Source organism: Xiphophorus hellerii, chromosome 6 (genome assembly GCF_003331165.1).
Source record: "Xiphophorus hellerii strain 12219 chromosome 6, Xiphophorus_hellerii-4.1, whole genome shotgun sequence".
Classification (NCBI taxonomy): domain Eukaryota; kingdom Metazoa; phylum Chordata; class Actinopteri; order Cyprinodontiformes; family Poeciliidae; genus Xiphophorus; species Xiphophorus hellerii.
The window spans coordinates 20,990,843-21,016,077 of record NC_045677.1 but is presented as its reverse complement, the minus strand read 5'-3'; the positions used below and the strand labels follow the sequence as shown (position 1 = coordinate 21,016,077).

The following is a 25,235-nucleotide window of genomic DNA, read 5'->3' as shown; positions in this document are numbered from 1 at the left end:
AGAGTTTAGGCTCTAACAAAGTTTCATAGCATGACATTCCTGAACAAGCTCTGCACTGGTGGAAATCCAATTCATTAGCTTAATGGTTTTTAAAATATATCTTTAGTACTAGCCGGACTTTTCTTGACGTTCTAAATTACTCAATAAATTGTTTATTTGGATGCAATTTTGCTGATGGAAATATCCTTACTTGTGAAGCCATATTAATGAAAATAAATGTGACATCAGTTGACAAAAGGACAAGAAAGCACCCAATCTAGTCTTCTAATTCAATCACAATGAAAGCCTGTTGTCAGTTTCCCTGTCCTGGTCAATATTTTACCATAGACTATTGATTAGATCAGTGAAACAATGCTTGTGTGTTTAAGGCTAATCAGGTTGTTGTGATTAACTTAATTTTTAAATGACTTTGCAAATTTTGGATGTTAGCCGTGGCAACAACTTGGAGCAGTTAATTAGCATCTCACAGGCTTAAAAAATATTCTTCAGTCAGAGGGTTCTTCAGATGTGCTGCGAGATTGACTGCTACCGGTGTAGCCCATGCACATTTTGACATGAATAACATGAGCAACATTTATTTTGCCCTTTAGGATAAATAAAGAATTTTTGCATCAAATTGTATCATTTAACTTCAAGTGTTTTGGGATACCTGGGAAAATAAAAATAAAAATAAAACTACAAAGAAACGGAATATAAAGTAAACGATACGATGCTTTCAGCACTTTTTCATGTTTTTAAATGTAAAAATTAGCGTGGAATTTTGATTTAATTGGTGACAACTTTGACACCCAAAATCAAGAATGTTGAGTAAATAGACAATGGTCTTGCCATACCTCAATGTAAAAAGCGCCGTTCGACAAACACAAGTGCTGCGTTCACTGCCCTAATGAGTGTTTTGAAAAAGCAGGACGAACGAGAGAAGAGAGGAGGCTGGGATTTCTTTTAAAACACTCCCTTCACCGTCCAACCTCCCCTTTTTTTAATGATTTGTGCACTTGTTCCTCCGAAGACATCTTCACTATTTTTTCCTTTCAGTTTAGTTGGATCTGTAAAGAGACTTATTATCTTTACCTTCGCCTGAAAGTAAACAGAAAGTTGGGTTTCGCCTTTGACGCGTCCTCCTCCTACTACAGGTTTTTCCTACGTCCAGGTAAAGTTATGTGACTGCTTTTGTGTGAAAATGTTGTAGGAGGAAAACAGTTTGTAGGCAGCTAACGCTGACAAACGAAGCTAGCTGATTTTATTTGTTTTTTAAACGTAACGTCACTTGTGTGTTTTCAGTAAAAAAAAAAAAACATGTAAAAAAAAAATCGAGTGATTATATTTTTATCGTATCGTTTTATTTACCCCAAACTCGAAAGGAGCTGGAGTTATTTAATAATTTAATCAAACTCAATTTACTTTCACTGTTGTTGGGTGTCAAGCTTGTGTAAAGTTAGCATTTAATCCGTTGGGCCGCTACGGGTCTGCTAGTATCGCCGTCTGCCACTCCCGTTTCCCACTTTCATGCTTCAGATCACCTGCCTCCGCTGAGCTCATCTGACACTCAGTCGATGGGAAATGTTATGAATCCAGGTCAGATACTCTCACCTCGGCATTCCCAGCATTCCCACTCCAGTGGAGCGCCCAGTAATCTCGTCCTGCCGTTTCCCATTCCCTCTGTTGTTGTTGCACATGTGCAACATCATAACAGCAATACGTTTGTGTACATTTTCTTGCTCAAATAAATGATATATAGTTTAAAGTTTTATAAACATATAGCATTATTTTCGGTGCATGAAAAAGATAAAATGCCACAGCAACTATTTGTTTACTATGGTGGATTGATCCTGCTAAAATCAACAATAAATTAATAAGGAAATAAAATTGAAAATAAATAAGTATAAGTACATATGTTGTAATTACTTGCTTCCATGTTCATTTACACATTTATTATTTAATACAAAAAGTTTGTGTGAATTCTTGGGAGCTGATTGGTTTGTAGATGACCAATCACAGTAGAGTTTTATTTCCTCACGTTTTTATTTAATTGTTTAGTTATTTCTTACATTTATTTATACTTATTTATTTTTTAGTTGTTGTGACAGAATCAGTCCTTCATAAGATTCATGAAAGAAACACTAGAGATAAAGTTGAGAAGAAAATCAAAGTTGACTTAAGATTAAAATAAAATGTTTCAAGTTTTTAGCATCCCATGGAGAGTGAGTCATGATCTTGGAAATTAAGGGTATGGGACAATTGCAAAGGCTACTTGTGATCATTGCAACACCAGTGCATGGTTTGGGTCAAGGTGGATTCAGGTGTTAGGATGGTCCAGTCAAAGTCCAGACCGAAATCCAGATAAATTTCTATGACTGAATTTTACTTATTTTTCAAAGAGAAAGATGTCAAGATATGGAAAGCTTTTACAGACGTACTCCAACTGAGTTGCAGCTGTAATATTAATTGCATTGTACAATACATTACAAATGCACTACATGTGTAAAAGTTGTAAAATGATTAGAAAACCTGTATAAATATCACTTACTTTCCTTTTCAGGCACAGTTTGTGGTTTCGATGTGACAAAATGTGAAAAAATTGAAGGAATACTTTAACTAGGCACTGTGTTACCTTTTGCAGTGATGTGTAATTCAAACGCTAGATCTTAATTTTATAATAATTTCATATTTTTGTATAAGAGGAACACATACTTTAGGTCTTTAGAAGTTGGGAAGTTGTACTTTTATTAATCTTTCAAATCCATATCATCTTTAAGGTCAAAGAAAGTTCAGTCATTAAGTTCGGGTCAGATTCTCAAACAGCATTGTTTGGGTTTTGAACTCATAAAATACTGAGAAATATTAGTTTGTATTGTTCATAGTAATATGCCTGGTCTTTCTGCTTGAACTGTTAAGTTGCGTCTGACACTTTACCCAGATCAGCGTTACAAAGTCCCAGCCAAACGATACTGTGTTCAGTTTGAACTTGAAACTTAGGATTTCCATCTTTAAGTCAACTGACTGGAAAATCTGGAATCTCCTCCCCTACCAGGGGCCTGAGAATCCAACATGGCCGCCATCGGCCAACATTTAGTTTTAAAATTACAAACAGGGTTATATCTCTGTAAGTCAGAAAGGGCAATGTCATTCCTGTGTGTTTGAGACGCAGCTCTTTTACCAAAAGCCACTACAAAGGGATCCAATTACCGCTTTGCATACCAGTCGTAGTATTGACAGCTATTGTTTGCCGTTTTAGTTCCGTAAAATTTGGCATGTTTTTGTGTTGGTTTGTAGTACCGCTGCTGCACAAGAAGAAAGTATGTCAGAGTTTTGCCTCTTCCCCTTCAGCTGGTGTTATTTTCCTCCACAGTCAAAAACTGTCCAGGTTTTGTTTTGTTATTCTGATTAATGTTAATTTAACTGTTGTTTAGATTTATAAAGTCCAGTGTTTTATTCTTTTTCTATCAAAGTTTTTTTTTTTGCAGTATTGATGAATATTTTGTGTATCCCTGATTGTTGGCCATGTGATCTAATTAGACAGCCTCAGGCTGCAGCTGCTTCACAAGACTGAACAAGACAAACTGATAGAAAAACAAATGAATTAACCACCTTTTCAAGCTTTCATTTTCATCTTGTTTGCTCTTAAATTTGTGTCAGTACCGAAGGTTTCCACCAGTGTTTTATAAGCCTGGCGGGTCACCAGGGTTTACCTGTGCTAAACTGTTTGCATTTTGTAAGACTTTATAGTTGGTATTCATATATTAATCTTCCAATCTTTCAATAGCAAATAATAATCCAGTGGTATTTTCTAATTTCCTGTCAGCTTTAAACATTTTCTAACTGAAAAACACAACGGGCCGCTGGATGAATAACTGCCCAACCACCAGGCTTAGCAAGTTTTCTGGGGGAAATCTTGAGTACCTGTGTGAAATATTGCATTTTCCAGTCAATCTCAAACGTTTATTCCAAGGTTCCCTGTGACTTTAGGATGAGGAGCTGTGAATAGACAGCTTTACTTTTGGACATTCACAGATGCTCAGTGACATTACGAGTCTACCACATTTAAAGCCAAAGATTGCAGCATGTGCTCATCCATTTATCTTGAGGTTAATAAGTAAGCTGTGGTCAAGGCTGTTAAAGGTGAAAGCAGCAGGAAAAGTGCAATGTATAACTGCTGAGCCATTGGTTTCATAAAGTTTTGGTGCAACACGAGTAAACTTTGCTTGCACACTTTGAGATGCTTAATAAGAAAATTAAAATAGAATAGTGCGGTTGTGAAAATACGCACATTATTCTGCAAACTCTTTCAGAAGTCAATAGAAAAACTATAAATGAACTGTTTCTCTTCACAAAAATGGTGTTAGAGTTTAGGTTGACATCGAAGAGCAGTAATGTAAACAGTCTGGAGTTATGTGATGTAGTGGGTGCATCTTTTTGTTTTGCTGATAATTCTCTCTTTTTCCTATTTCGACAACATTACTTCTTAAGTTTTGGCATTTCATTTGAAATGTTCTGCATGTACCCTTCTGGGTTCCAAAGGTTCGTAGTTTGAGTTTTTCTGGTGGATAACCTACAAATTTAAATAATTTCCTTTTTGCGTTTTGCAAGCTGCCAAAATGATTTTATTTTGGCAAAATGTCAGTTTGTTTAATTAACACCATGTTCTGAACTACATGTACGTGGCGTAATTAAGAACTATATAATCTCAATCAGTTATAAATGTCTTTTAGGGATTTACATAGATTGTCGTCACTGATCAAGGTGCTTCATTTTCAACTGCTGACCGATCGTCACCCTACTGGCCGCCTCTTGCTGTTTTTCTATGTTATGTCTGATTTGCTTGTGAATTAGTGTCAGTCAACCTAGTCAGTTTTCTGTTCATTGTGATGTTTTGCAGGTTCAGGCAGACACACAGGTCATCAGTTTGCATGTATGTAATTCTCTAATTAAAGTGTGATAATGTTCTGTACAAAACGCCTCTGATTTTAGGTTTGTTTTTAAAAGAGAGAAATTCATCATGATTCTCCTTAAAGTTGCTTCTGTGTTTCTGGTTTGTGTCCCTATGACAAGCCATGACATCAGAGGTTACCTATTCACTTTCATGCACTAATTCGTCTGGGAACACTATGATTATGACCATGGACAGTGAAACTGCTTTCGTGCTAGTAGCGTATTTTGTTTTGTTTTTTTCCTTTCTCCATCTGTCCGTCCTCTGCAGCAGACTTGGCCGACTCGCTGGTCTAGTTTTTCTCTTGCAGGGTATGACCTGTAATTCATGCTTGTTGGTTCTTTCTCCACCCAGTTTGGGTGAATCGCAGCAGGTGTGGCTGTCAGAAACAACAAGGGACTGGAAACAGCCACATTGTGGAGAATGACTTAGCATGAGGCTTGGAGGGATGCTTTTAAAGAAAGGAAAATGATACTAATGGAAAACGGGCTCTGTCACATAGAAATATAAAGATGTGTGGTTCCTTCACAGTATGTGTAATATTATATTTGTAATTTAACCCTGAGAAAACCCTCATGTATGCATGAACTGCGCTCAGCATCAGGACATGGATCATTGCTTTGCTGTTGGAGGGCAGAACTTATTCAAAAGATTATAAAACAGTCTTAGAGTTTGCTTTTACTTTGAAGACCCTATCGAAGCCTTTATCAGCACGGCTTTAAATAAAGGTTCTGGTAGATTATATTTATAACCTGTTTGAGTTTGCTGTTGACCACAATTCTGATGGCAGGATTCTTTAAATAATGTTCTGCAAACACACTGGTTCTCACACTGAGCCACAGGTAACACTAGTGATACCTGGGCTACCCTTAGTTGTCTTCTACATCTCAACAAAAAGTAATTCAAAGGTCACCCAGAACAATCTGAAAACCATAAAACTGAGTGTTTATTGCTGCGTCCCGTTAACGTCAGAGTCTGGATCTGGGAATAACATCACAACCAAATGAACGATGCTCCAGTTCCTTTAAAAAACGATAGGATTGAAGTATCTAAGCTTGTATTTATTCTGTATTTATCATGCATAAATGTTCCAGATCCTCAAAGCTTTACTACCATCACCTTCCTAAATAATCTGTTTGTTTTTTTATCACAGTGGGGGTAGTGTGATGGTTTGGGATGGCTTGGCTTCCTCCTGAACCTGAAAACTTCCTGTAATTTAATGGATGAATTGTTCTGCCGCAGGACATCCGGTCATCAGTTTGTGACCTTAAACTCAACTTCACCACGTCCATCTTTTGGTGGCTTAACCCAAACAGGCCTGGCCTAGTCAAAGTCTGGACCTGCATCTGATTTAGAAGCTCTCTAGCACTCTAATAAGACTAGATTGAAACAATTCCAGTTGCCAGTAATCATAAATGCTTCAGGTAAAGGGTGGAGCAATGTATTGTTAGTTTAATTATTATTTTTTCACATAGATCCAAATTGGGCTGAATAGCTGTTTATATTAATAATTTAGATGTTTTTTGCTATTAATTTAGTTTATCTTTACCTTACTTTAAAATTAATTTTATCCTAAACATTTAAGTTTGACAAAAAATGAGTCAAATACTGTTTTCAAGCACTTTGTCTGTGAGCAAGTTAATTGTTTTTGGTGGATCGAGGTAATAATGTATTTTGCGTGGGAGGTGAGGTGAGGGGGGGTTTGGTGTTTTTTTACCTTAACACTTTTGAAACATTTTCAAAAAGACGTTAAAGTGTTTTGTGCATGTGTGGGAGATATAAGGGGCAAATTGTCCAAAGTGAAATTAAACTGTTTTTGGTTTTTTTTACTTAAACTAGCCCCAAGTTTCCAATGCAAGGCCGCTATTTTGGATTGAATTTGGGAGTTTGGCGATAAACCTTTTAATCTTTAACTTTCAACTTCTGAGTAAATTAAGGCAATGATACTCTGCACCTTTTAACCAATCATTTATTTATTTTGTTAATTAAGCTTTATTTAGTACAGGTTGTTCCAATGAGATCCAAGATCTCATTTACAAGAGAGAGCGGTTTCTGTCATGTAGTGCCAGTGTATAGGAAAGTGTTTGCTGTTGTTTTTTTTAAAGCTGAAAAAGTGCAGTTCTTGTTGTGTTGGTGTTTAAAAGGTCAGAATGGTGGTGCCTGGAAAACTTTTCAGAAAAAGCGTGATAAACGATGTCCTGGAGTGGCGACCAATCGTATATGTTCCTCAATTTCTTTGATCAAACGTTAGTTAGTGTGTATTCTAGGTGTGTCTGACTTTATACAGCTTCTGTTTTCCTGAATAAGCTCTTCGATAAGAGGAAGCTTAAAACATAAATTATGTTTGAATATTTTTGTTTGCTCCATGCTTTGCTACTGTTGAATCAGATTGATCGGCATTTTAACATTCCCTCATATTTACTCTTTATTTCATGTTTTTCATTCCTGTTTTTTTTCCCAGCTGAACTGTGGAAACATTGTGAAGACAGAGGAAAAAGAAAACTTTCTCATGAGAAGGGTGAGTCATTCAAATTGGTTAAAAGCGACGATGAACTACTAATAATTCATGTTTCTTTGATTATTTTTGCACCTTTTTACAGAGATGTATATTTTAGTTTAAATTTAAAGAACACATTTATAAATATTGGAGTTTTCTCACTTTGAGTCTAGAACATATTTGTCAGTTGCAGCTTGCTACCACAAGTCAACTTTGCTCCTACTTTTATTTTTCCCTTTCAGTTGGTCTGACTTGAGTTGTGGTGTCAGTCTGTCAAACCAGTTTCCTTCACATGATTCTTTCTGCTGCGGCTTGTTTCACTCTGCTTACACTCCCTCTTCCTCGGCTCAGATAGTTTATCTATTTAAAGTGTCACAAGGCAGGTGAATGAGTTTTAGTCCTTTAGACGCATGTTTTTGAAGTGAATAGTTCAGAAAACATAATGACGCAAAATAACGGCAGCTATTGTTGTGACAGGTTATATAAGTATTGATTAATATCATCATGGATTTTTTTTTTTTCACTGGAACATTTCATGTTTTTAAGTGAATGTGCTCACCAGTTTACTTTCAGTGTTTATCTTTTTCCCTGTGTTGCTCTCACATTGTCATGTCCCGTGTTTTTCTGTGTATTTATTTCGAGTTTCTGTGTCTGAGTGTCCGTGTTGTCCTGTCTCCCCTTGATTGTTCCCAGGTGTTTCTCGTCTCCGTGATTACCCTCTGTGTATTTAACCCCACCTGTGTCCTTTGTTCCTCTTCGGGTCCTTGTCTTAGCTGTTTACGCGTCTGATGCTTCCGAGTCCATTCGTTAACCTGTTGCTACCGGCGTTGAGCCCTGGCATCTGCTCAACCTGTGCTGCCTGTGTTTTGTGGACTGTTTTTGGATTATTATTTATTATTAAAGCCACCTTCTATCATCGTACCTGGGTCTCGAGCGTCTGCCTCACCATCAACACCCACACTTCTTGACACACAGTTTGGTTTTTTTTGTCTCTGTTGTTCTGACTCACAGCTCTGCAGAGAGTTTCTGTCCCTCGCCTTCTAATGGCTGGACAGGCAGTTTTCCTCCCCAAACATCCAACTCATCACCAGCTTAATCTTCACACAGACCAGCAAGCGTGAGGTTGGTTTAAAATAAAAAAAATCTTCATCAGAAACGGAACAACTTCCCGTCAAGATTCAGCACCTTGGTTTTTTCCATGTGTATTCTGGGCCGGCTGGATGTGTCATCCAAAACGTCTGAGTTTTAGTCAGCTTTGTTCCACTCCACTTGATGGATTTTACTTTGCTTGACCCTGAAAAAAACGTTTCACATGTTTCACTAGTCGCAGCAGTATTGAGGTACTTTGTTTTTGTGCTGGCATGTTTTAATTTATCTGATGAGCCTTATCTCATCACCTGCCATCTAGACCCAGCGAGGTGCAGATGGATGAGACTGAAGGCCAGCGGGTGAAGTCTTTCGCTGATGAATCTGCGTTATTGGCCGAGCCAATCAACCCAGAAGGTCAGTTGGCAACAGATGAAGGGTGTGGTTATGAAAGAGTTATGTAGCCTTTATTGAAATAGTTTATGAAAAGTAAAGATGGGAAGAATTAAAAAAAGTAATTTCTGTATTGTTTTGATTTAATCAGAGAATTGTTAGTTTTAAATATCATATGATGTTGCAAACATAATGAAATATTTACCCTTTTAGTAGAATATAATTTAAAAATGTTATTAAATAGTTTTATCACTCTTAACAAAAAGATTTAAATTGTCTCGCCTCATTCGGATTCTTTTAATTTTCTTTAGATATGAATTTATGCTTTCTCTCAAGCTTAAGAAAAGTCTTCTTTATTACGAGATTTTAGGACAGTGTGGATTTATATTCACTCAAACCTAAAAAAAACCCCACAAAAATTCTACAAAAATTTAAAGCAAAATGCAGTTTCTTTAATGCTTGATGACAAATTGTTATGCCGAAGAAAAAATAAGGGAGAAAACTACATTTTTTTTAAAGGACAATATAAAAGTTATTTGGCAACACTTTGATGGGCGGTGCATAAGACTGACATGACACCGTCATAAACATGTCATAACAGTCATGAACATGAAGGAGTCTTTCTAAATGTCTATGACTGTTATCATGAAGTGTCATTCTGTAAATAATGACAGTTTTAATGCAAAGTTTACACTTTTAATGGACTTTTAATGCTGATTTTAATAGAACTTCGTGTTAATAGTCGTTATTGACCTGACTAATGCAAAGTTTACACTTTTAATGCAACTTTTAGTGCAACTTTGCTTTAAAAGTGTCATTATTTACCGAATGACACTTGATGACAACAGTCATAAACATTCATAAAGACTCCCTCATGTTCATGGCTGTTGTTATGACATGTTTATGTCAGTCTCATGTCTTATGCACACCCCGTCAAAATAAAGTGTTACCAAAAAACTTTTATGTTGTCCTTCAAAAAAATGTAGTTTTCTTTCCTATTTTTTTTTCTTCGGCATAACAGTTTGTCATCAAAAAAATTGAAATCCCTGTCACCTGAACAGTGTGTGAACTATTCTTGCCTGTGTCCTGTCGGTGTGTGTCACCAGACTCCCATTATGCCGAGCTGCAAGCTGATCTGGAGAGCGACTCCCGCGGTCTGGAGGCGGAGTCCTGGAGCTCGGCTGTGGACCAGAACTACCTGATGTCTCTGAACAAAGAGGCTGTTAAAAGGCAGGATGTCATCTATGGTACGCTGAAAAAGACGTTGAGTCAAAACATTATAAACTGGGGTGTGTCTTACTCTTCCTGGAAAAGAGTAATCTGTTAACTGCCTCATTACCCTCAAATCTTTTGCATTTGTAAAAGTCATGTGTTGTTTTAGACGATGTGTTTATATAGAAATATTTCTACCTCCTCTATCCCAAGTTTCAGGCTAAATATTGAGCAAACATCAGCTGCTTAATGACAACACCCTTGTCAATTCCCTAGAGTTGATCCAGACTGAGATGAACCATGTGCGAACCTTGAAAATCCTTCTCCACATCTACATGTACGAGCTGAAGCAGTTCCACGTTATCGTCTGGCTGGAGAAGCTCTTCCCCGGCCTCGGAGGTTCTGCTCAGCCTCCACCATTTCTTCCTCTAACTCCCTCAAATCCCGACAATTTGAGAGTGCGGATGAGGACAATCGAAATAACTACTGCATCACACAGCTGGCGGATATCCTCATCAATCAGGTAGGGCGAAGGAGCGGTCCAGAAATACCATCATGGACATGTCTTTAAGAAAATAACAATATCTACCAGGGAGTTTGGTCTATTGGCAGAATTTGTATAAATATATTGTGTTTATTCTTTATCTGCTCTATGCTGTTTCTACTCACCTACATATTTCCACCCTTATCTATCTGTTTACAAAATAAAAGTGCAGATAGGGGTCTGATACGACCTAAGGTGGATTTGCTCCATAATGCTGGGATAATTGCATACAATTCAGTCTTTTTATGTTCATGCCCACCAGTTTTTTTCAAAAGTTAAAAACAACTAAAAATGCACTGACCAGATTTTTATGGTCGATGTACTCTCTGCTGCTGGATTTTACCCTGTTCTGAATTTTATACAATTTTTCTCCTTACTTTTTAAATTGAAAATCTTGCTATATTCATACTAAAATGTTCATAGCAATGTTTTACATTGCTATGAACTTTGCTATCTCTAAACAATCCAAGGTTTCACATTTTTCTTTCTCTCCATGCATCTTTTTTTCTGTTCTGCAGGTTAGAAAATAATTTCACACCGTAGATTATTCATAAACGGGACAGAAAACATGGCTCCTCCTTCCTGAACAGGACTAATGACGAAACTGTTACACTTGCATCACCTGCTGAACAGATGAACATGCCGCCTTCAGGCATCCTTAAGTTACACCCACAACGGGTGGAGGCTCTCAGTTCTTTTTGATATCTTGCCTCAGTCTTTAGCCACAGTGGGTTGGAGATGTGTCTTTAATATACCAACATGAGAAGCTTTGTTGCTTTTCTATGATCTGACATAAGGAATCAGTCTTTGGGTTGTTGCCTTAAAATAATTCACAGTTGATGCTTTTTAAGCCAAATGTTTGAGTTTCCCACTTGTTAATCATGGGCCATGATTAAATCTGAACATGTAGGGAACCTTTACAGGCTGTATTAGGGATGAACGATATTGGATTATTGGTCGATTATATGCCGATATACTAAAACTCATTTGGCCAATAACCGATACCAATATTTTTTCCTATGCCTACTTACTGAAACTATGGTCTCTCTACTGTGGAGTTAAAATACTGCATTATCTTTGTCAATTTAGCCTGCTGCCAAATGCAAATGCTAAAAAGGAGGATGAAAATGATGCAACACTTTCCACTTGCATTATATTTAATGTCAAATTTATTCATAACATCTGCTCTCTTTAAGATAATGACAAGGACTCAAGCAGTGCAAACTGGTAAATCTTCATCAAACTAAACTCAACCTGATGAAAAGCACATCAGTCGCGCTTTAATACTTATCAGTTTCTTATGATGTTGTGCTGTGCTGCAGGCATCACTGACACTGGTTTGTCATATAAAAACAACGCCTTTTATAACGGTGAATTATTTTGACAGATAATTTGTCCGATATTAAATTTTACAGCTGATATCAGCCGATACCATGCCAGTAATATCGTGCATCCCTACTCTGTATGAAAGCTGTGAAATTGATTGCATTTTGTTTTTGATCACAGTTTTTAGCTATTGATATAATAATGTAGTAATAATGGAAGCCTCTCGGTTTTTTCTGTAGATTTTCTGTAACATACAACCAAGTTTTCAAGCTTGTGACGTTGATATTTAACTGAATTTCCGACTTTGATCTAAAAGGCATATGCTGAGAGCAGCTTAGCTCTCTATGTACTCATTCAAAGATAAATACATCCTCATCTTTTGGGCATCTTGCCAGGGTTTTAAATGTAAATAATACATTAAACTAGCCTCATATCTGAGCATCAACTCACTAAGACGAAGAGCAAATCATAACATTTTGCTGGTAGACTTTACATTTCAAGTGGCTGTTTGTTCTGCCTGTGCAAACTGCAGACTGTGTGAATTAGGGTGTGTGGCAGATGAAAATGTGGGAACTACATTTTGTTCAGGCATAAATAAAATATGTTTTTGACGGGGTTCTATGTGATATATATTTTTTTATTTCCCATAAACCCAAAGATTAAGATGGATTTGTCAAGCTCTCGTTTTTGGTGTCAGTTTTCAGGTAGTCTGGGAAAACAGATGACGGAGGGTTATGGCTACTTTTGCAGCCATCACAGCGAAGCTGTCAACTTCTACAAGAAGCAAATGCAGAACAACAAGAAGCTGCAAATTTTGATAAGAGTGAGTATTCGGCACTATTCAGTCTTTATTAAAAAAGACTGATAAATAAAGATTTTAAGTAACTTATATTGTAGATAGAATTAACCAGAATAGATCTATGATGTTTAAAGTAAGCAAAGTCTTCACCAATCAACAAGTTTATGGAGATGGTTGGCAAGTTTAAGTAATAACAAATACTGTATAAGATAATACATTTTATGAAGTTGGTTTAAAAACAGAAAAATGTTTTGTTTACAGAAAATTGATCAGCTGCCTCTGGTGCGAAGATTAACGATTCCTGAATGTTTCTTGCTGGTGACTCAACGCATCACAAAATATCCGGTTCTGTTGGAGCGAATCATCCAGAATACAGACGGTAAAGAATCCGCCCTGATCAGTTTATCTGCTGCCTTCTTTCAGTTCTGGTAAAAACCGGAGTTTCACTGAAAAATGTAAACAGGAAATGGTTCAAATTCAGCTCCATCAGACCTTTGCATACATTGTTTTATAGATCCAGTACTCACAGTTCTCTGTGTTTTGATCAGTAGATAAACCAATCTAATGCTGCGTTCCAGTTACCTCAGAATACCTCTGAGTTTGGTTTGACGTCAGACCCAGAGATGACAGCGTTCTCGTTTGGAAGTCGGCATTTCAACATGGCGACGCACATAAACATTGTCTGCAATACCTCTTTTAAACATAATTGTAACCTTTAATTTTAATGGTGTTCAGTTTAGAGTTGCAGGCGCTACTCTTACATGGGTGTCTTGTAAAATAAACATGTTTCCACCATAACTTACTGCTGTCTAACCAAGGAACGTCCTAACAAGTCGTAACTAGGGGTAGTCGGAGTTACTCCCAGTTTTTTTGGTGGTGAATCCGACTTTGTTCCAGTTGATTTTTTTTCCAACTGGGAAGGCAGAATTTTCCTGTTCTGAATACAACTTGAATGCAGCATAAACATTACTAGGTCTCACTAACAACACTATTGGGTATGGATGCTGTTACAAAGTTATAAATGCTCAAAATTAGACATTATCAGTATTGGTAGGGTGCTTAAAATTAAGTCAGGAGAACCACAGAGACTAATTAAAGAAGGTATTAAAAAGGAAACAGTCTAATCCAAATATTTAATGACCGCCTGTGGCGAAAACTATTTTCACTTCTGTTCTTATATATTTATGTTCTTTCAGTGTAGCCCCTAAAGGGAAGTCAGAATTTGCCAAATCCTGATATTTTTATTTTCAAGCTTTAAAAAGCCCAGAGGTCAGAAATGAACCACACGATTTTTATTGGTGCTTCAGTTTTATAAATGTTTGTTTCGTCTGACCCATTAGTAATTTATTTTGTGCTGCTTCTTACAGCTGACACAGAAGAGCACAGGCAGCTGGAGAAAGCTCTGGAGCTGATCAAGCACACCATCTCCCAGGTGAACACCAAGGTTAGTGAATGTGAGAAGACCGCTCGCGTCAGAGAGATCATCCGTCGACTGGAGCAAAAGTCTCAGGTCAAGCTGAAAGATGGCCGCTGGTTCCGTAGAGAGGACCTGCTGCAGGGCAACAAAGACGCTGCTGCATGAAGGACCCCTTATCTGGAAGTCGTCCGGTAAACAAAAAGGTTTGTGATGGACTCTGGCCTCTGTCTTAGAAATAAAAGACGTATGTTTGTATGAAAATGTGTTATTTTAAACTTTCTGTTTACTGGTCAGTATGCTGTCTATGACCAGGTACAATGTTGGTTTTTCCGCTAGATAACATTCAAGAGAGTGTGTAAAATGTAAAGAAATCATTCCTGAAACTTGTCTAGTTGCAGCACTGTCTGTATCTTTTTAAATTTTCATATTGTCGTCTTTTCCCCTGCAGAAATCCAGGCTGTGCTGCTGTCAGATATGCTCCTTCTGCTACAAGAAAAAGATCAGAAGCTTGTATTTGCTGCCATGGTGAGTCCAAAACTATTCACAGAAAATAAAAATATCACAACTATCTGTTGTATTCATGAGGCAATCTTGGGAATATTAAGTCAAAGGTGTACATGTTTGTTTTGTTTTTGAAACAAATTTTAAAAAATCACACCTCAACCCTGTTATTATTGTATAATTCAGTGTCATGGCAGCAGATTGGGTCACTGCTTTAAGTGTTTGCCACCTTACAGGTATATTTTATTTTAGTGATCCAAATAATTTTTATGTCAAAGATCCCTTGAGTAAATACAAATTATGATTTAATTTAAGAAGAGTCTTACTTGATTATACAATGTTTTTTTTTCTCAAATGCTGCATTAATAAAACTGGTCAACGGCCAAAAAAAGGTTTTTCAGCTGTTTTAGGATCATTTTGAAGTGCTGAATCCAAAAATCACGTTGGTTTTGCTCAATCAGGTCACATTTTCTGAACTATGGATGCAACATGAGCATCAAAATGCATGACTTGTTCTCACATATGGATCTTTTTCCTGATAATCTGGGATCAATGGGTGATGAGCAGTGGGAGAGACTCCATCAAGGACAGAAAACAGATGGAGAATTTTGCACTATGAAGACGTAATGTTCAATTTACACGTACTTCCCATTATAAGTGTTTATTATTCAATTTACAGAAATCCAAAGTTTGTAACATTTAATTAATACACTCTGTTAGAAAATTATTTTTTTCTCGTAAAACCTTTTTTGGATGAGAAATATTAACGGAAATGAACTGATAATGTCACAAAAATATCTAATTTGACTTCTCTGAATCAAATTAGAATAAAAATCTGATCTGATTGAGAAAAAAATGGTTGTCATTTTTGGATTCAGTGGTGCAAAATTAGCTCTAGTTCAGTTGAAAAAACATAGAGAACTTCCAAAAACATTTTTTTGTAACCCAGTGTTATACAGCAAATAAGTTAGGAACCCACACATCTCCTAAACCTGTTCCACATTTATCTGGCCAGTTTTCAAAGGAAAAGCATGAATGTGAATGTCTAATTAATTGAAGAATTTTTAACAGTCAATAACCAAAACTTTATCACAGAAAGTCTGTAACACAGCTTAGCAGATTCAGCGCTATAGACTTCATCCAGAAAAATTAAAGTTTTAAAGTTGGCAAAAATGCTAAAGCGCTAAATAAAAAAAAAAATGTCTGTGGATTATCAGAGTTCTGCTCACCACTGGTAAAAGGGAAAAACAAGAATGGAGGAATCTATAAGGGGTCAAATACTTTTTCAAACCCTAATTTGAGCAGATGTAAAGTCACAATGAAAGCATTTTTTAAAAAACCTAGCTGGAATCTATTAAATCTATGCCACATGTCAGATCTGAGGTGTAATAATGAAGACTACATCACAATGTAAACAGAGGACATTATTGTTGTCTCTTGCAGGATAGCAAACCGCCAGTGATCTACCTGCAGAGAGTGATTGTCAGGGAAGTGGCCCAGGAGGAAAGAGGCATGTATGTCATCTGTACGTGGCCCTCCGGCTCGCCAGAAATGTACTGAGCTCTACACAAGCTCCAAAGAGGAGTGCAAAACCTGGATGGACCTCATACGTGACGTTGTAGAAAGGTGAGAGGGACAAATGTAGATCTTAAGATGCTGTATTGTTAAAGAATCATTAATAAGCCGAATATAACTTTGAACAGATTAAAATAACAGTTTTAAGTTTGTCAGTGAAATGATTGAAGAGCCAAAATTTTGTTTGATCTGATAAAAGCTAAACCATCTCGGTTTGGAAAGATGACTATTGCTTATTTGTCGCTTTGAAATAAAATATATCGGTGAAATGTTTGTGTTTCAGTTGCAGAGACAATGAAGTGCACAGAGAAATGATCACTAAACTGCACATGTATCAAGGTAAAACCCCTGAATTTAGGTTGAGTACACACATCATACCTGTAACCCAAATACCTGGTTAACTTTGGTAAAGAATATTAAAATGGTAAATATCTGAAAAAAATCCAGGCTGTTTTTCTATTTTTGTTTTATACCTAAATAGTAGGAAATCTGTAGGACTTTGTTTACGTTTGACGGATTAAAGAAGGTTCTGTTTGGTTCTACTTTTCAGATAAGCTGCAGAAAAGAGATGAGCTGATAAAGAAAAGTCTGGAGAAGAAACAGGATATTTTTGCTGAACTTTATAATGATGTGGTGGGTCAGAAAACCCCTCACGGCGGGCTGCTACTGCGAGGTGATGCTTCTGACCTCCAGCAGGGGGAGGCCTGGTTGAGTGCGGCCATTGAAGAGGGTAAGACCAGAAAAACTACAGTTAAAGTTCTCTTTAAGTAGAGAGATTAAATAATGTTTGTTTGTTGGTTTTTCTTTTTTCTGCAGTGGAAAAGTTGCAGAACCTTCTCTTTATGACGATTAAACATCCAGACACTCCTGAGGGGGAAACTGAGACACAGCAAAGTGTCAGGAGGGCAGAAACCTTTAAAGGCTCTCTGGATAATCTGGTAGCTAAAAGCATGAAATGTAAGTTTGTTTTTACTAAGGATAGACCTTTTCACATGAAACTAGATGTTTATTATAAACTATAATTTTTTTCTGACTTTAGATCAGATTGAAATTTCCATGTTTTATATCAGAGTTGGGAAAATTCAGGACATATCTCTGTTTTTGATATTATATCTCATTTATTTTTATGTTGCTATGATGCTGAGGCCGAAGCAGCTGGTTTATAATGTGCCTGAAATGCATCCATCAGTGAATAAATGCTGTGAACTGACCTTTCAGGAGGTTACAATGCCATGATTTTACCGCCTGGGTTTTAATAAATTATTTATAGGCATAGAGATTTTAGTTTGTAAACTTCTGAAATTAAAAGATTATCTAAAACATATCCACATTACTGTGGCATTTAGCAAATGCAAATAATGTAATGCTTATGACTTAAAAAAAAAGGCTTTTTTTTTTTTTAGTGCTGCTGAAACAGCACCTTGAAAATGTGCATTTATCATGTTTGACTAAAACAACAAAGTGTCTTTCTTTCACATTTTTAGATACTTTATCATACTGGTGACTTCTTCTTTTGAGGCTTTTCTTATTTCAGTCAAACCCCAAAGTAGCTCTGGCTGGAGAAATGAAATCATTGACTGACATTAAGATCTCTTGAAGACTGAGCCACAGGAGTTTCTTTAATTGATTATTTTGTTGTGAACGTTTTGTCAGACGAAGATGCAGCTGAGAAGGCGCAACGCAGGTACAGCAGCTGTGACCATCTCCTCAAGAACATGTCGATCTCTGAAGACCTGGAGAAGTCTGTAAGTGAGACGCATGTAAAAGATCTAAACTGGATGTTCAGTTTTTAGACACCGTCTGAAATTTCCTCTGTTCTGTTCCAGACTGATGACGATGAAAGTGGATCCCACCCAAAGCTGCTCTGTGGTTCAGCCTGCGGTGGTTTCCCTGAGACAGCGGTAAGTCCACCATGATGACAATAATAAACTGTATTTAAAAAGGGACAGTGTACGGCTCAAATACAAATGTTCCCATTTATGTTGACAGGTTACAAAATAGATATACAATTCTATAATATAATAACACACACGTACACCCACACACACCATCTGATCAGTTTTTAACACATTTTCCAAATTAGATTTGAAATTTTCAGTGCTGCAACTCACAAACATGCCTTGCAATTGTTTCCATACCTTTTTAAAGTTTTTTTTTTTTTTTTTTTTTTAGTATTTTACTGGCAGTTTATGTGATAAACCAACAAAAAGTTTTGGAAAATTATAAAGTGAAACAACATATATTTACATTTGTTTTCTTTTACAAATAATAAAAGTAAAAGTCCTGTCCTTCGGCTCCCAGCCTAAAGTCAATACTTTGTGGGAAATATTGTATCAAAATTACAGATTTCATATTGAAAGAAGAGCTTTTTTAACATTAATTTTCAACTATTAAGGTTTCTCTCTCAATGTCCCACAGGGGTTATTAATAAATTTGCTTAAAGTGATAAAAAAGAAACCAATGTTTTTACATATGTAGATTTTAGTGTAATTATTTTATTGAATTTCCACAACAAAATTACACTAAAAGTACAAGTAATATTTATTAAATCTATTTTTCTTGTCTTTAGGTCAGAACGTTTTTTGGTTTTTTTTTTACATCGGTTTTCATAATATTAACAGGAAATGTAGCTTTGCTCTTTTTGTAAAGGTTTCATGGTTTTTTTTTTCTTTATTTTAAAACCAAAAATTTTAAATAAAATGGCGATTCTACAAAAATGACAACAAACTTACTATAATGGATATTTATCAATTTATTTCTTCAAATCATATCACGATCCTCTTGCTTATTTCTCTGATTCCACTGGTTACGCTGGATTTTCTTTCTTTCTCGTTTGTTTTTAAGAGGAATCTGAATAAAACAGCAAAGTACAAAACTTTGCCAAACATGCATCACTACCATTTCACTTCACAACTTCGTGTTGATCTGTCACATAAAGTGGCAATAGAAGAAGGATTGAAAAGAGTTTAGGAGATGTGAATGTGTGTTCATACACCAAAGTTTCACTGCTGCTTTGTAGGTGCTTGATAGCCTTCGGTCGCTGGCGCAGAAGCTCTACAGCTTACAGGCAAGTCGAACCTCACAAAGCTACAAATGGAATTGTCTACAATTTAAGAATGCCGTTGTATTTCTGTTGCAAACAAAATATTTGCACTTTGATTCGTGCAGGCCGTCATCGCCCAGCAGGACAGCAGGATCGAACTGCAGAAGCTCTTCGAGTCAAAGAGCAAGCTGCCCGTCCGCAGCAACACCGACACGCTGCTTGAGAAGGAGAAAGAGCGCAACTTGGAGAAGCAGAAAGAGGAGCTGGCTAAGCTGCACAAGCAGCAGGTCCAGCATCAAGCGGAGCAGCAGCACTGGGAGAAAGAGAGAGAGAAGCAGCAGGTGCTGATTGACAGTCAGAACGCCGAGCTGCAGCAGCGGGAAGAGGAGTGCAGGAAGACGGAGGAGAAACTAAAAGAAAAAGAGCTGGAGCTGAGGCAGATTCGGGAGACGTACCAACAGGGCCTGGAGAGACTGAGGGAGACCACGCAGAAACTGGAGAGGGACCGGGAGGTGGTTAATCGGGACAAGGAACGTTTGGAAAAGATGAAGGCAAAGCTTGTCAACCATTATGACGATCCGACACGGGTGAGAATAAAAGAGAAAATCACATCTATCATCTATCTTATATAATTCATCTTTATTCAGCGTTGTGCACAGAGGCGGGCAGAGTACTCAAGAATTGTACTCAAGTAAAAGTATCACTACTTCAACATATTTTTACTCAAGTAAAAGTTAAGAGTATCTATCCAAGAAATTACTCAAGTAAGAGTAAAAAGTATTTGGTAAAAAGGCGACTCAAGTACTGAATAACTGATCAAATCATTTTATATCTAAAAGTTACATCGTTATAATTTCTATAAATTATAAAATGACAAAATCAGGCAAAAGAAAACAATTTCCCAATCAATTTCTTTCAATATAAAACTTAGAAAAGGCTGTCGGTGTATTTATGTCTGGAGAATTTTTTCTTCATTCAGTGAAGTTACTCAAAGTGTCCAGAAATTTTACTCCAGTGTAGTTTTGCTCAAAAGGAAAAAGTACACCGCAGTAAAAATACTCCTCAAAGTGCATATTTTTCCAAACATTACTCAAGTAAATGTATTTAGTTACTACCCAACTCTGGTTGTGTTCTTCATGATTTTAACATCTTCCTCACATTGTCCTTTCTTTTCCCAGACTCCGGCGCTCTCCACTTTCTCATCATTCAGGAGCAGCATAGTAAACGGAGCAGGGACTCTGACCCCAGTTCCCAATGCGCTGGTCTTTACTGGTAACTCTCCTGACCCGGCAGAAACTCCTCCGCGGGTTCCGCCCCGGAGCACCAGCATCAGAATGAGCAGACAGATACTGCCTGTTCAGTTGATGAGCACCACCAACCAGGTACAGAAACCTGTGGAGGTGCAGCAGAAGATTCCCAGGAAGCTGGCAGCTGAACCCAAAGGGAAGGAGAAAATCAAGTCAAAGCATTCTCATAAAAGAGCCCACAGTGCAGGTCAGAAACCCCAAATTATTCATTTGGGTTAGTTGTTTTAAATGTTTATTATGGGTTATTACCGGTCCATAAGCTGCAGATACTTTCTGTCTATTGAACATCATTCCTGTTTTTCTTCCTCCAGCAAATATAGACGTAACCCAGGTGGTCCCGATCCGGGCGACGGGGAAAAACGGAGGCAGTCTAAAAGCCCAAATAAGCACAAGTCCAAAAAGAGTCTTAAGTTCAGGTATGAACTTAGAGAAACTTTTCCAAACTGTTAGAAATGTTTCCAAATATATAAGCTTTGCTACAACTTCTGATGTCATTTTTGTACATTTTCTCTTACATTAATAACATTTTTTTTAAAGTTTTTTTTATCCAATTATCTTCATGGATGCACCGATCCACTTTTTTCACTTTCAATACGATACAGATATCTGAGGTTTATATCAGCCGATACGATCTGATACAGAAAAACACTTCTGAACTGACTTAAAACATACACAGATATTAATGTACTGAATTACAAATTTACTTGGTAACGCTACACTCGAGAGCTTTATCTTACTTTGCCAAAAGTATAAACGTAATGATGCACAGTTTTATAAATTCTTTCATAAATAAATCTAATATTCTGTTTTTAAAGGAGATGTCACCTTAAACTGTTTTGTTTGTTGACTTTAAGTAGCTTTAAACAACATAATTTATTGTAATAAAGTATAAATCACCAGTTTAACTTGAGCAGTAACTACATTAGTGGATGTAATTTTATGTTTTGTAAGCTGCAGGGAAGTATTTTAAATCTTTTCTCCCCTCCTCCCTCAGATACCTTCAGGCCACCAGCATCTGGCCAAAACGTGAAGCCGTCTCAGTCGTTCATCACACCGAAGTGGAACAACGTCAGTTCTCATCCGCCGTCGCCTCCTCCCTTCCCGACAGGCATACGTACGACGGAACAAGATAATGTTATCGTTCTTTAACGGAGGAATTTGGACGTGAGCAGCAGGAAGACATCTTTAATCCAGATGAGAAATCCTCCAAGAGTTGCACATTTGCCAAAAAAAAACAAATCAAAAAGTTTGGTCTTTTGTAATTATGAAAAAAATATATATTTTAAATAATTATTTTAATACACAAAGACTCTGATCCAAAGATTAGTTTTATTTTTATTAAACTATTAAGCACTCGGCTCTTACTAGAATTACCAGAGAAGGGTCATTTAGCATTTCTACCTTTGGAGCCCAGAGACGGGTCGACTGACCTGAAGGATTTTAGCTAGCATCCTATAAGCAGGTTTGCATGATTTTCCACTCCTACCTTTCTGGCCTGACGGTCAATGGCCACATTTACAATTGAAGAAGGGATGCTAATTTGAGCCATCAGAATCGTCAGTTTGGACTCAGGTCTTTTGACCCTCTTTCGGGACTTCAGGGGGGAGGTCGAAAACCCTGGTAATTCTAACAGCAGTAATAATGTGTGTACAACTTTGGTTTGACAAGTTTATGTCTGTAAATATAAAGATCTTCAGGTTTCTGCTTCTCAGCTTGTGTACGAATCGGTCCGGCTTTTTATTGAAAATGAACAATCCATGTAAATGGCAGCAGTTTGTGCAGACTGAGTTTTCACACAGTATTGACAAATATTTAAAGTTTTAGACAAACGCGTTTGAGTTCATAGCAATTCTGCCTCTGACAGTCTGTTCATGTTTTGGTATCGCGAAACATCATATTGTTCCTGGTTGAAACTCTGTAAACATGAACTGGTTTTGTGTAAAACTTGTCAAACTTCAACTGAATGGCATGCAATTAAAACATTTTAAATGAAGACCTCAATGTGAAGCAGCTTTCATAATGTGTCATTTTGATATTTTATTAACCTTTTTGTCTTCCACAATGAGGCCAATCTCACTTTTTTTTTTTCATTTTATTTAAACTGTCAGAAAGTGCAGGGAAATGAAATGCAGACTTTATGCTTTATTGAACTTTTTATGTTGTTTAATGGAAAACTTGTGGTTCTGTCCATTCACTGTTTTTCAATCCATCCACTCTGATCATTTATCTTTTCATCCATATAGGTATTTATTCAATAATCATCCATTCATCCAGCGATTATTGAACAGTTTTTTCCTTCTATCTATTCATCCGTTTATTCTTGCATACATTCAGTTCAAGAATACTTTATCGATCCAAAAGAGAAATTAAATGTAACTTATTAATTGAAATTCTTCAAGTTATTGACGGCTGTTGGCAGGAAAGATCTTTTGTAGCAGTCTGTATTACAGCGAATTTGAAGAAGCCTCTGACTGAAGACACTTTTCCCAACATTCATGCTGCGTTCACACCAAGCGCATTTTGAGCGTCATGCGCGTCTGGTTTACATTCAAGGTCTACATGGAGGCATGTCGAGGGCGGGTCCGTGCGTTTCAAGCGTCTAGTGTGGCGTGATTTGATCCGTTTTGAGCGTTGGTCATGTCCGACGCTCCTCATAAACTTTGACTATAAATCAGATGAGCCTGATGCTCAAAACGCGTTTGGTATGAATGCACCATTACTCAATATTCCTATAATTTATTCATACTAATCAAACCCTCCATTTGTTGCTCCATCAGCTGCTCCTCTGTCAGTTTGTTCTCTTGCAGATTTTGCATTCAAAGGCTGAATTGTTGCCCAGTGGAGGGGTTGGAAGAAGGTCCTGAACATCAGCGCTTGGAGAACCTGTAAAGGTAAGATGGCTTAAAAATCCCACAGCTGAAATATTTATACTTAAAAAAAAAATACCAAAATGGGTTGACAAGTCTGTAAAAGTTTAGACCCTTGACACGTAAAATGTCTTTTGGGTCGAGTGAGCAGCTGTCAATCCTCAAATCTTTTACTGGTTGTGCAAATCTTTAAAATGTTTTTTTGCATAGTTTTCTGACAATCAGGTTTAGTCGCTTTGTTTCAATTTTCTGTCAAGAAACTTAACCTATAGGGGAAAAAACAACATTTCTCCAAGTGTTGGCGGAGTGTGCACTCTGTGAAACAGTGTGCCAGTCAATCAGACAAGCGACCCAGAGTAAATAGTCCCTCTGTCCTCTGAAGAACTGCTGAAGCCACAAGAGGCTCATTGTCAGGCTGCCGTCCGTCTCTGCACATGAAAACTCATTCAGCCCCAGAAGCCACTGCTAGCGTCTATTCATATAGCACCTTCCACAAATATGTTCATTCTGTCGCGTTGCCACCAAATAATACAAATAATTGTATTTTATTGGGATTTTATGTGATCGATCCTTGCTGAATAAAGAAAATGAAGCATGGTTTTACATTTTCAATATGATTCTGAAGAGTCTAAGGTTGCGTTCACACTGCAGCCCGAAGTGACCTAATAATTATTTTTATTTTATTTTATTTTTTGCCTTAATGCGATCTGTATCTGATCTTTTCATGACAGTCTGTACAACACGGGTCGGATTTTTTTCGAATGCGACCCAGGTCCGATACTTATCTTTTCAAATGTGACCTGAATCTGATTGGCCAGATCGGATTCATCTGTCCTGAACGTCACTGATACTCGACAAACGTCACTATTCTGCGTCCTGATACGCGCAAGCGGGAAGAAAAACAACAACCATGGCGGATGATAGCGAGGATTACCTTGTTAAAGTGCTGGCTCCGGTCGCACAACAATTTCAAAGTCGTAAGTTATGCTCCACCGTTAGCATCCATGTTGCTAACACTGAGCACTACTTTTTATAGCAGTTGGCAAAACACTGAGCGCTGCCCTCTACTGCGCATGCGGGACACTTTCAGGTCATTTACAGTTCACACTGGAGAACGCATACAGGTCACATACTGTATATTTGTAAGTGTGAACGGCCACAGCCAAAAAATCCGATTTGACAAAAAAAAAAAAAAAAAAGGAATTGGTTCACTTCGGGCTGCAGTGTGAACGGAGACCTAACTCTGTGGGATTTAATCTCTGCATAAATCCAAAGATTAAACATCAAGGAATCTTATCTTTTTAGGTTATACGACAGAATCTTGAGTTTTAATCACCGTATAAAAACTCTTCAATCAAAACTGGAAAGATTAAGACACAACTGCAATCATACCAACTGCTAATAAAATCACCATGTACCTAAAGTATCAGGTTGGGATAAAGACGGCTCTAATTATTCACTGCAGCGATTTTAATTCTAGCATGGTGACTCTGGAGGAGCTGCAGAGATCCACGGCTCAGGTGGAAGATTTGTGTCAACAGGATATTATTCATTTTGTCCAGAGATTGTACCAAGGGTTCACCTTCTAAAAAAACATTATAATTAAAATGTTTAACTCAAAGCGTATTGATATGCTGGAGTGGTCCAGTCAAAGTCCCAACTGAGAAGCTGCAGGGGTCGCACGTCCAAAAATGTGCAGTCAAATGTGTTTCTGACCCAAACAAATGCATTGGCACGTTTA

The 25,235-nt window shown here is 37.2% G+C and overlaps 1 protein-coding gene and 1 long non-coding RNA gene across 2 annotated transcripts; one reads left to right on the top strand and one right to left on the bottom strand.

The window, feature by feature from the left end:
* Positions 1-783: 783 nt before the first annotated feature.
* Positions 784-22,620, top strand: arhgef18a (rho/rac guanine nucleotide exchange factor (GEF) 18a). Its single transcript, XM_032564726.1, is given in 25 exon segments — positions 784-1,150; positions 7,389-7,445; positions 8,436-8,546; positions 8,833-8,927; positions 10,010-10,150; positions 10,392-10,510; positions 10,512-10,544; positions 10,546-10,638; positions 12,683-12,808; positions 13,046-13,163; positions 14,152-14,348; positions 14,350-14,404; positions 14,650-14,726; positions 16,146-16,259; positions 16,261-16,328; positions 16,561-16,616; positions 16,828-17,007; positions 17,094-17,234; positions 17,931-18,022; positions 18,104-18,178; positions 19,297-19,344; positions 19,446-19,907; positions 20,499-20,814; positions 20,939-21,043; positions 21,622-22,620. Coding segments are annotated over 22 exon segments (2,850 nt in total). The 5' UTR covers positions 784-1,150; positions 7,389-7,445; positions 8,436-8,546; positions 8,833-8,848; the 3' UTR covers positions 21,777-22,620.
* LOC116721173 (uncharacterized) lies at positions 21,785-24,031 on the bottom strand. The gene is made up of 2 exons (XR_004339544.1): positions 22,244-24,031; positions 21,785-21,991 (listed from the first exon to the last, which is right to left on the bottom strand). It is a non-coding gene; the product is annotated as an uncharacterized LOC116721173 (long non-coding RNA).
* Between the last annotated feature and the right edge of the window lie 1,204 nt (positions 24,032-25,235).